The 12,452-nt window shown below is 46.6% G+C and overlaps 1 protein-coding gene across 4 annotated transcripts in view; it reads right to left on the minus strand.

Moving 5' to 3' along the window:
- The window catches only part of CLEC16A (C-type lectin domain containing 16A), a 704,284-nt gene that overhangs the window by 58,786 nt on the left and 633,046 nt on the right, over positions 1-12,452 (minus strand). For all 4 annotated transcript variants that reach the window (XM_086941416.1, XM_086941414.1, XM_086941413.1 and 1 more), the window contains exon 22: positions 6,417-6,572. In XM_086941416.1, the coding sequence (XP_086797542.1) occupies positions 6,417-6,572 (156 nt within the window). The remainder of the gene's footprint in view (positions 1-6,416; positions 6,573-12,452) is intronic.

The following is a 12,452-nucleotide window of genomic DNA, read 5'->3' on the forward strand; positions in this document are numbered from 1 at the left end:
TGGCCCTTGTGCATATTCACTAGGCAGTCAATCAATATTTTCCATCCCAGAACTTCCCACACGTCCCCGTGCCTGCTGCCCAGAGTGGTAGTTTCACAGAGAATCAGGTGGTGCCTTCCTTAGCTGAATACGCGAATAAGCAGGGGGGCTGGTTCTGAACTCAAGAGCAAATACATTTTTGGCCAGCTTCTCGGTCCGCAGTGTCAACTCTATACAGTCAAATTGTTCATTGGCAGAGGTAAGCGTACAGACCTTAGAAATATCGTCCCTAATCACAGACCGGCACCCTCTAACATATCGTAGCCAATGAATAGCTTTATTAGTCAGGGAGTCAGCACTTTCGTGATTTCTCCCTGATGCTAACTTAGGGACATTGGTCATGTAAATTTTGTTAGTGTTTTGCGTTGCACCTGGTTTTGTGGCCCCCCTCCTATCATAAGATTTATGTTGGTAATTAGCCGGCAGGCACCTTTCACTAGGTAGTGAATACTCCCTCACCTTTTCTTTTACCGGGTGGATTAAGTTGTTTTTTGGAGGGAGTGATGCCCTATTTTGTACAGATGGGGGGATAAGGTTTTCCTGTATTTAACCACCTCACTATAGGAAGTAGTGATTTTACGCTCCCCACCCGTTTTTTCTTTTCCCAAGGGATTTACCAAAGCACTGCCAGATTTTAATGGGGAAGAGATGGTGTCTCTGGGGATAGGGTCTATCAAAGGACGTGCCCCGCCTTCAGGCGCAGGCCCTACCATAGCAATAAGATTTACAATCAAAATCCTCATAGACACAATCTCGTCCCGTAATAGGTGTACCATCTTCACCAGGTTTTGGAGATCTGGTGTACCATTTCCATCCTTATCCGTTAATTGAATATCCAGTGGTTGATTTGAGGCACCATCCATTGCTATTTCCAATGGTTGAGAAAGTTGTTGCATAGTATTCTCATTATGCATATTTGCCAAGATAGAGAACCTATTAGTACAGGGAACTAAAGGTGAGAGTGCTTGGAGATCGCTACCAAGAACTAGTGAGGTGATATCAAAATTACTAGTTACAGACCTCTCTTTTGTTAATGCCTCTCCTCTCTCAGGCCCCCTATCCTTTTTACCTTTCTATTTTGGAAGAAACATGGCTGGAATGGCCAGGGAAGCTGGACCCTTACCTGAGCCCTCCACCTCCAGCCCTACTAGATTCTGCTGAGCCAGATCTCCCTTTGGTTGCAGACTCGGCTCAGAAACTAGAATTTTCTCACATTCCTCCACAAGACTGTCAATTCGATCAAGTACACAATTACTAGCGGCATGCTTAACCATCCTCCTCGCTTTTTTCCCTTTACGGGGTCTGCTTGCATTACTAACCTCGGTCCCCCCTCCTCCCTCCATTGTCTTTCGTTTGCCCATTCAAATATATCCCTCCCCACTGAGGGTAAGATCTCAACAGGCAACCACAATAGTCCGCAGAAAAGAATCAAAAGGGTCCTTCAAGATGATAATCACAGCATGCAAAACAGTCCCTACAAAGGTTTTCACGGATGAGACCACACTTGTTCTTCAAAGCCCAATGATAAGATAAAAATGCCTCAAGCGCCCAGTGATGACGTCCTTGCCCTGCGCCAGGCAATGGCTTCTGGGGGTTGTAGGCTGCCGCCTGGCCTTTCCCCTCACGGCGGTGCGGTGCGGCAGTGCAGGTGACCCCAGGAATGGCAAGGTAGGTGTAGCGGAGATGATGTCAAGGAGCCGTTCCTCTCACGGCAGGCAGTAAAAGTTTAGGCGCGTCCCGCGATTCAGGAGGGCTGCACCTTTTAAGAATGGCTCAAGTTCCGAGTGTTGATGTCCTTGCCCTGCTCCTGCACCACGCAAGGGCTTCTGGGGGGGTTGTAGGCCGCCACCTGGCCGTTCTCCTCACGGCGGTGCGGCGCGGCAGTGCAGCTGACCCCAGGAATGGCAAGGTAGGTGTAGCGAAGATGATGCCAAGGAGCCGTTCCCTCAAGGCAGGCAGTAAAGGTTTAGGCGCGTCCCGCGCTGCGGGAGGGCCGCACTGTTTAAGAATGCCTCAAGCGCCCAGTGATGACGTCCTTGCCCTGCGTCGCACCACGCAAGGTCTTCTGGGGGTTGTAGGCCGCCGCCTGGCCGTTTCCCTCACGGCGGTGCGGCGCGGCAGTGCAGCTGACCCCAGGAATGGCAAGGTAGGTGTAGCGAAGATAATGTCAAGGAGCCGTTCCCCTCACGGCGCGACTATAACCATTATACGTTATATATTCTGACTCAATTAGTCCAAACAATGTTAAAGAGAAAGCCAATGATAACTTCACATGAAGTACAAAGAGACCCAGGTAGTCCAAAGAATCAATTTGTTGATTATGTCTTTGTTTTTGGTACTCCCAGCATGGAACCTTCCAATTGCCAACACGTGTTTTATCTACACTGACTTTTTCAAGGCGATTTGCACAACTTAACGCGGTGTATCTGGAGTACTGATTAGCACGACGATGTACTTACCAGTCCCGATATCTGTGCAAAGGAAGCTGATGCGGTGAGAGGGATCACGCGTTGATAATCTGTAGCACTCTGCGTTTTTGGATTATTTGAATATTGAATATATTCGTTCGACTGGTGTACGGGTTGTTGCATATGAAGAGTATGCCCTTATCATGGGGCTTCTGTCATTTTGGCGGTGAACAGGATTGATACATGCCTGCTCTTTCGTTTTTCTCACGTGCAACTGCAGTTTCTTGTTATCAGTAACGTTGCCCTAGGTGTCGGTACACTCCAGACCTTTCGTCCACCCAGGGGCACACCTTTGATATAAGGACCGCCTATCTTCTTACTCTGCAGCTATTCGATACGAATCAGGTTATTATACGTTTCTCACTACTTTCGATTGACCTACGACATTGTTCCGGACTTACGATTGACCACACTACCATTGGACAATATACTAGAATTCTATCAACCTGTATCTAGGACTCGTGCAACACTGGATCTATACGTCCACGACTCATTTGGAATGCTATAAATAAAACTTTTTTTGCCCTGACGAAGTCCCTTTTAGGGACGAAACGCGTTGGCTGAGGCTTTTTTTTTTTAAAGATTACCAAATAATAAAGGAACTTTTTCTATTCAAGTATATGTGCTACCGACTCTTCTTCTTTTGGTGCACCATCCTATATCCATACAATTTGGTATCTGTTGCAACAGTGGAGCTTCTGTGTGGCGAGCTCCGGATGTGATTTGCACAATCAGTTAGATATTCCCTACAGTGAAATTGAAGTGCGAACGTTGGTCGGCCACAGTTTCTTCTATTGACATATATTCTGACTCAATTAGTCCAAACAATGTTACAGAGAAAGCCAATGATAACTTCACATGAAGTACAAAGAGACCCAGGTAGTCCAAAGAATCAATTTGTTGATTATGTCTTTTTTTTTTGGTACTCCCAGCATGGAACCTTCCAATTGCCAACACGTGTTTTATCTACACAGACTTTTTCAAGGCGATTTGCACAACTTAACGCAGTGTATCTGGAGTACTGATTAGCACGACGATGTCCTTACCAGTCCCGATATCTGTGCAAAGAAAGCCGATGCGGTGAGAGGGATCACGCGTTGATAATCTGAAGCACTCTGCGTTTTTGGACGGAAACTTATCATGGTTTCCAAAGATGTTGAGTGATTTTACTTTTATCTCACGGAAGAAGTTAAATTTACGTTTTTGGGAGGGGTCATTGTACAGGGACCTCCACTGACAGGAGTTCGGTTGACGTGGACTTTGACTGTATACATTAAGTAATGTAGACTCCTTAAGTGATCTTGTAATGGAAGGTGGCACACCAGCAACCTCGGGGTGATCCTAATATTAGAACCGAAATAGCCCTTTCACATTATATTTTGTCCTGATACTGAGCTAATTTTAAGCCGCATAAGTGATATCTGTTTAGGAGTTGTCTAAATTTTCGAACACGAATAGGATCACTTGGACGGAGGCAATAATATTGGGGACCGAGTCGTGGAGGATACGTATATCTCTGGACAAGCCTCCGCCTACTGACGAACTTCTTTGAATATGCTTTGGATATCGGGACTGGTAAGGATACCGTCGTGTGAATCAGTACTCCAGATACATCGCCTTAAGTTGCGCAAATCGCCTTGAAAAGGTCTATGTGCAGACGAAACACGAGTTGGAAATTGGAAGATTCCATGCTGGGAGTACCAAAAAATAAAGACATAATCAACACGTTGAATCTTAGGGCAGCCTGGCACTCTTTGTACTTTGTGTGAAGTCCTCATTAGCTTTCTCTGTAACATTGTTTAGACTAATTGAGTCAGAATACATAACTTATAATGGTTATAGTCATCAAGTGCATTTTGAATTACTGGTACTACGAAGGGGAATGCTGAATAGAGCTCTATGTTTTCACCACTGATCCAATGTTGACATTCAGAGAGAGGAGGGTGGTTTGTTCAAACACAACATATTTTAAAAACTGTCCACTATTGTTAATCACCGTCAATGTACACTTCGCAAAATGTACACTGCTTTTGACGCCCAATACAATACCTGTATTGGATGAGTAAAATACATTTACAATGTAGTTTGAACCTTCAATGGATTTTTATATCTTCAACCATCAGGTGGGCAGCAGGAGAATGTAGAAAGAGGACAAGAAGTAATATTAATACATCAGAACCAACGGGACCATAATTATTCTCCAATTAAAAATTGACTTGGAGAACCTTGAAAGCTATTAAGTGTGGTGTCTGAAAAGACAAGTCCCACTGATTACACTTTAAGATGATGCAAAAATTACTTTCTATAAATGCTCTGCTAAACATGGGAACCTAGAAAAAGCTTGAAGTATTATCAAAATTGTAATCTTTCCATGTTATGGATACTGTACTGTGCATCAAACAAATGTCTATCACTTTCAAAAGCTACGTTAAAAAATATCCAATTTCTAAATTGCCACCACCGGAGGAAGATCATTCTCCTACCTGGCAGCAAAGACCTGGAACTCCCTCCCCACTCACCTACGACTGACCCAGGACCACCTCAGCTTCAGGAAGCAAATCAAGACCTGGCTCTTCGAGCAGTAGCAGCACCCCACTCCCCCAGCGCCTTGAGACCCTAACGGGTGAGTAGCGCGCTCTATAAATATTCTTATTGATTGATTGACACATCTGAATATAATGCAAATGCTGAGACTATCAATGTCTATCCTGCCTGAAACAAACTGCAACATGTAAATACCTGGGAAATCTCCAATCACGTCTGATTTAAGTGCTTTATAGATTGAATTTGTTTCCTATATCTCAGATGTCCAAAATACATTCACTTTTTAATACTCTCGCAGAGATCCACCCACTTTGAGTTTATTAAAAACTGGGTTGTTCATCAATATCTAAAGCCAATTTATCAGATGTCTAGTTCTGCTTTTTAATGAACACACACAAAAATTGCCCCCTTCTCACACTACTTGCAATATGATTTTAACAATGACCAAATAAACAAATTCATTACAATCTGGTCTGGTAAATTTATTTATACCTATTATTCATATATTTTTATAGAAACTAGTATACTCCAGAAACTTTTAAAGACAAAAAAAGGAAGTACACATACCAAAAAAGCACTTACAATCTTATTCAATCAGTAAGTTCTGCTTTTTAGCACACTTGGGGCCAGATGTACGACTCTTTTTTGCGCTCGCAAACAGGAGATCGGCCCGTTTGCGACTGCAAAAAAAGGGTCATGGCATGTCCAAACACTATTTTGCGAGTCACTGACTCGCAAAATAACATTTGCAACTCTCGCTATTAGGAAGGGGCATCCCTTCTTAATAGAGAGACTCACTACCACATTTGCGGCCGAAAACATTCGCAGTTTACCACCTACTTCAAGTAGGTGGTAAACCACTTGCAAACGGGAAGGGGTCCCCCTTTGAGAGCATTTTTTAAAAGCAGGCAATGGTCTCAGGGACCACTGCCTGCCCTTAAAAAATTAAACTGAAAAGTTTTGTTTTTCTTTTTTGCTGAACATTTTCTGTTTGCTTGGCTACTCAGGGTAAGTCGTCCTTTACATTGTTTTACACATACCATCTTCAATGGGCTCAAGAAAGTCACCTCGAGCTGCAGACACCAAGGATGTCTCTAGGTTTTCTGTGCCGAAAATGAAAAGAACTAAACATAATATATCTATGTGGGCAAACAAAGCAGGTACGGTGATTTTTTATTCTTAGCCTGAAATAAACAATAAAAACATGAAGAATGAATAAAGTGTCATTCCAGTGCAAAAACGCCCCCCCCCCCCCAAAAAAAAATCCAAAAAGTAGAAAAGGCGTGTGAAGTACCACAGTTTAATAGGCTAGTGGTGGATGGCGCAGGCTGTGTTTTGTGAGCATGGTAAGGATCATTTTAATACCTGATGGGCTCTGAACTACGGACGGAGTTGAAGTTGTGCTGGCTGTGACAGAATCACAACGCCCGGTGCTTCCACTGGAGCTGCCGCTGGAAGGAGGCGATGGCGAGGAGGCTGGTGATGGACTATGCTGGTTTATGCACTGGGCCACTGCAAAGCCTGCGAATAAATACAACAAACGTTACTTCTATTCTACGTCTGCTCGAATCTAGAAATGCTGTTTCAGAATAATGCATTATAAGCAGCCAGGCCCAGGCCACGCCCATTGCTGCACTGCATGAATGTGTCTCAGGGCATTCCATGCCCTGCAGCTAAGCAGCCTAAAAACACACTCAACTACTTAAAGTGTGTAAAAGATCACTGCAGACGTATTGTAAAATGTCACAAATTAGACCAGGGGGGGTTGGGAAATTCCCTGCGCACTTTTAAAAGCTCAATGATTTGCATTTGACCTTTCACCGCACAAAAACAAACCAGTTAAGAAGAAAGAAGTTTGGAGGTTTACAATTTTTTTATAGAAATAGACGAAAAATGATTTATTATATTGCTTCAGAGTGAACAAAGGTACAGTGTTTCACATTGAAAAACAATCATTATGCAGCCGACCAAAGACTAGGACATCTCCAAAATGAAATTAGTTGTCCCCTGATTTATATTAAAATGCTCCAAACACGCTAGTCAGAGCTATCTGCTACTGTTTGGGACCTCGTCTTCCTTTTCACATAACTTTTGTTTAGAAGGAACAATCAAACATATGCAAGGGTAATGAGTATGTTTTTAAACTCAGTGAGAGAACTTATTAATAGCATAAAATAAAAATTATTCTTGCTTCTGATTTCAACAGAAACACATGGTACCATGAACCGTCTGACAATGCACATGGTTATAGAGCGGCACAATACTTTAGTTCTTGTATTTATTATTTTATGTATTTGAAAAGTTTTATGGAGAGGGAACATGACCCATCCGGGTATCAGAGCGCTCTACACAGAAGGAACCCATATGAACAGGAATGGTAGCAAATTTAACAAATAAGCAGTTAAATAATAACTGGAAAGAGAAATGAACTGGAAATAGGAGATATAAAGCAATGCAAATCCATCATTGATCGTTTAAGAGTACTGAAGACCTGAAGTATTAGTTAGTTCGGATGGTGTCATGTATTTTTTTGCAAGTATCTATTCAGGAGCAAACCTTTGATTTCTATTTTTAATGTGGCAATCAAAGGGTTGATCTGATTTCGGGAGGAAGAGCATTCCAAATTGGTAATGCCAAACCAGAGAAGGCTCGGTTATAGGTTTTGTTCCTATTGAATATTTGTGGTTTTAGCAGTAGATTCTTAGAGGTCGATTCAAGCCAGATAGTTCCAATTTGTTTGCCAGGTAAACCGGAGTGTTCTAGTGAAGCGCTTTATGTGTCAAGTCGGCAATCTTGAAGCAAATCCTTTCTTCTAAAGGGAGCCACTTGAGTTGAATTAAGTCTGGTGTGATATGTTCACGCTTTCTTGAAACCGTAATGAGTCTGGAAGCAGAATTCAGAGTTGCGCTTAAAGGGGCCAGTTTGGCTGTGGGAAGTCCAGCTAGGGTCACAATTCTATAATCTAAGTTAGAGATAACTACTGATTGGACTGCCAGTTTCATGTCAACGGGAGGAAGGAAGGGTTTGATTTTCCTTAACACCTTCGCTGCTAGGTGTTTTCCCCCCCTGTGCTGGCACTCATATATTCCCATTGTTCATGACGAGCTCAGCTCGTCATCAGCACAGCTCAACCGTGCATCATGACGAGCTGAGCTCGTCATCAGCATCGAAAGGGTTAAGGTGTTGAGTTGAGGATTAGCTCTTCTGGTTGTGGTCTTGATATGGTCTTGCATTTTTAGGTCCCTCACTACTAATTTACAAAAAAATAAAAACACGTACACAAGTACCATGGATTTTATAAGCATGCATAATGGCAGTTTTAAGAGAAAACCATACCAAGCAGCACAAATGTCAAATAATATCGAGTGTCACCAGTTGAGCAGTATATAATTCAGTCTATGAAAAGGGGACAACTCTTTGCAGCTATACTACCCAACGCAATTAAATGAAGTTAGGCCGAGAAAGCTGAGGTTTGTTTAACAGATGGATTGCATCTCGCTAGTAAAACCATTTCTAGGTCCTCTTTTGACCCACTGCCTAAACTGATAATTCAACAGTCTTCCATCTGAGATTTTATCACAGAAAGACAACCTAGCAAGCCAGATATCAGCCCTAATGGGTCAACACACTGGAAAACTGCCAAAATATCTAACGCGAGTCACCTATCGTCAAAAAAATAAAGCCATCTCAACAGCCCATGTAGTCTGATTCCGTTGAGGAAACTAAGGCATGCTCAAACTAAAACAAGATTTATTTGGGTCTAACAAATAGTTTGGTTAAGTGGCTGCAGGTGGTACAGAACACTGCTTCTAAAAATTCCCCTGCGTGCCTCAATTTCCCACCATCTTAGGGTCCTGCATTAGTTGCTGGTGTAGAAAGGGATTCTGTTCACATCCCTGGTGCTAGCACATCGAGTTTCTTTTATGGAACCGGTTCCCAGTACCTTTCTGACAGCATTATAAATTATTGACTATCTAGAGCACCTAATCATCCGACATGCTGCTGGCAGTGATTAAAAAAGTCAGACGAGTAGCATAGGGTGGCTTTTCTTTTTCTTTCAAGGCAGCTTTGATAGTGCCCAGAGCAGAGCCCTGCTGGGCCAAAGAAAGAAGGAACCAAAGGACTTCGGAAAGAGGGGCAGAAAGGGGATCCACAGACTTTGCTATGCACCATGCCACAAACTTGTTCCACCTGCAGGCATATACCGTTTTAGTGGACGGATGCCTGGCTGCCAGAATTACATCACAGACTTCGGGAGGAAGATCGAAAGCTATCAACTGTCGCCACTCAATCTCCACGTATGGAGGTGGAGGCAGGACAGGTTGAGGTGGAGGCAGGACAGGTTTGGGTGGAGGACCGTCCCCTGCTGCCGCAACAGAAGATCCCATGCTGAGTTGCTCGGGATACCAGTATCTTCGTGCCCAATCCGGAGCCACAAGAATGACTTGGGCCTGGTCACGCTGAATCTTCTTTAGCACTCTGGGCAGAAGTGGTATAGGAGGAAAGGCGTACAACAGACTGCAACTCCACTTGTGACGAAAAGCACCGCCGACTGAGTGGCGCCTTGGAAATACCAAAGCGCAGAACTGATGACATTGCACTTTCTCTTCAGTGACGAATAGATCCAACCAAGGCTCTCCCCACTGCTGAAAGATTCCTTGTGCCACGTCCTGTCCGAGTTCAGACGCCATTCGTGATCCATCAAGCACCACCGGCTGAGTTTGTCCGCTCTGGCGTTCAGAGAACCTGCCAGGTGTTGAACCACCAAGGTAATGCCTTGATGTTCCAGCCATGTCCAGAGGCGCAGAGCATCCTGACATAGGGTCCAGGACCCCACCCCGGCCTGTTTGCAACACCACATGGCGGTGGTGTTGTCCGTGAACACCTGCACCACACTTCCCCGGATAGAGGGAAGGAATGCTTTCAGTGCAAACCGGAGCGCCCGAAGCTCCAGAAGTTGATATGGAGCCAGGACTCTGCCAGAGACCAGAGGCCTCTGATATCTGCCTCTCCTAAGTGGCCTCCCCACCCCAGGAGGGACACATCTGTCACCACTGTGTGCTCCGGTTGGGGAAGGGAGAGGGATCTGCCATTGACCCAATCGCGATTCGTGAACCACCACTCCAATTGGTGTGCAGTGTCCTCCGAGATCTGGACATGATGGGACAGGTTGCCCTGATGCTGTGCCCACTGGAACTTCAGGTCCCACTGCAGAGCCCGCATATGCCATCTGGCATGTTGTACTAGCAGGATACAGGAGGCCATCAGGCCCAGGAGTAGGAGGGTCATCCTGACTGAAATCCGGGATAGAGGCTGAAAAATCGGAATCATAGCCTAAACATCCCGGACTCGTTGCTTAGGAGGATAAACCCCAAACCGGGTCGAATCCAAAACCGCTCTGATGAAGGGGAGCTTCTGGGAGGGACTCCGGTGCGACTTCGGTACGTTGATCGGAGAACCCCCGCAAATGCAGGAGATCGGCCGGAGTCTGAAGGTGGGCAACAACTGCTTGGGGCGAGCCCGCCTTCAACAACCAGTCGTCGAGGTAGGGGAAGACTGACACCCCTGACCTGCGCAGGTGAGCTGCGGCCATCACTTTCATGAACATTTGAGGGGCGCTGGTAAGGCCGAAGGGAAGCACGGCAAACTGAAAATGCTCCAGGCCTATTGTGAACCACAGGTAACGCTGGTGGGCCGGCAGGACGGGGACATGGAAACATGCGTCCTGCAAGTCCAACGCTACCATCCAGTCTCCAGGGTCGAGGGCAGTCAAGACCTGAGCCAGAGTCAACATCTTGAACCTCTCCTTCCAGAGAAAGCGATTGACGTTCCTGAGGTCCAAGATCGGGCGCAAGCCCCCTCTGTCCTTCTTGGGGACCAGAAAGTAGTGGGAATAACAACCAAGTCCTACTCCTGGTCCAGGAATAAGCTCGAGGGCCATAACTCCCTGTTGGAGAAGTGCAAAGTGATCCCCCAACATGTGGTGGAACTGAGGTGGCATGGCTGGGGGGTAGACTCGAAGGGGAGGGAGTAACCCCGCCAAAAGAGTTGCAGCACTCACTTGTTGGAAGTGACAGAACGCCATTGGGGAAGGTGATGTTGAATCCTGCCGCCCACAGATGTGGGGTGCACACCAAAGCTCGGACTAGGAAGGCTTTGAGGTGGAAGCTACCGGAACGGAGGTGGACTTACCCGCACACTGGCTCACTGTGCCACCACCGCGGCCTCCACGCCCACGGCCACGCTGAGTTTGGTTCTGTGCAGGCTTCTGACTGAACGAGTGAGCAGGGTCGCCCCCTCCGTGGCCACGAAAGGAATGAAAGGTAGACGTGGCCGGGAGCGTGGTGGAGAGACCAAGCACTTGGCCGTAGCCCGAGAGTCCTTAAAAAGCTCCAGCGCACTGTCAGCTTTATCGCCAAACAGGCGAATGCCATCAAAGGGCATGTCCATGAGCGAGCTCTGGACATCTGGCGAGAACCCAGTAGATCTCAACCAGGCGTGTTGACGAAGCGCCACAGTCGTAGCAATCGCCCTACCGAAAGAGTCCGCGGTGTCCAAACCACACCGAATGGCGAACTTAGCCGCATTTTTACCTTCGACAACAGCTTGGGACAGAACAGAACAGCTTGGACCTCCTCAGGACACTGAGGCAACACCTGTGCAACCATATCCCACACTGCGTGGGAATAGCGGCCCAATAGACATGCAGTGTTCACCGACCGCAGCCCTAAGCTAGCCAAGGAGAACAACTGATTGCCGGACTGCTTCAGTTCCTTAGAGTCCTTATCTGGCGGAGCCGTGGGAATGGTACTCTGGGACGTCGAAGCTTGGATGACCAGGCTCTCGGGCATAAATGAGCAGTCAGAAAGGCAGGGTCACCCGGCGCCGGGCGATGACGCCTGGCGACGTTCTTATCCACAGGGGCTCCTGTGGCTGTCCGTGACCAAGTGCCCAGTAAGACGTCCGTGAGGGTGTCATTAAATGGCAGCAGGGGCTCCAACAAAGTGCACCATCTGGAGCACCTCAGTGAGAAGATTAGTTTTTAGGGCCCCGTAGGGAGATCAAGGTTGAGGACCTAAGCTGCCCGACGGAGCACCACTGTGTAAGAGGTGCCCTCCTCCATGGTAGGCAGGGGAGAGGCAAACCCTGGGTCAGAGGAGACATCAAGGCCGCCGGCCTCCTCTAACTCATCCACCCAGTCCTGCTCAGAGTCACACTGACTAGCTAGAGGGTCCTTGGACCCCTCCCAGTCGTCCTCCACCTCCGCCGCACCTGGTACAGACTGCGGCGGCAGGGCAGGGACCGGGGAAGGAACAAACGGCGCGGGAATGGCGCCGATCGGGGCTGAACTGGCGTCGTGTCCCAATACGGATCCCAGGTAGGGACAAAAGTGCTGTGGAA

Source organism: Lissotriton vulgaris, chromosome 10, assembly GCF_964263255.1.
Source record: "Lissotriton vulgaris chromosome 10, aLisVul1.2, whole genome shotgun sequence".
NCBI classification, from domain to species: Eukaryota; Metazoa; Chordata; class Amphibia; order Caudata; family Salamandridae; genus Lissotriton; species Lissotriton vulgaris.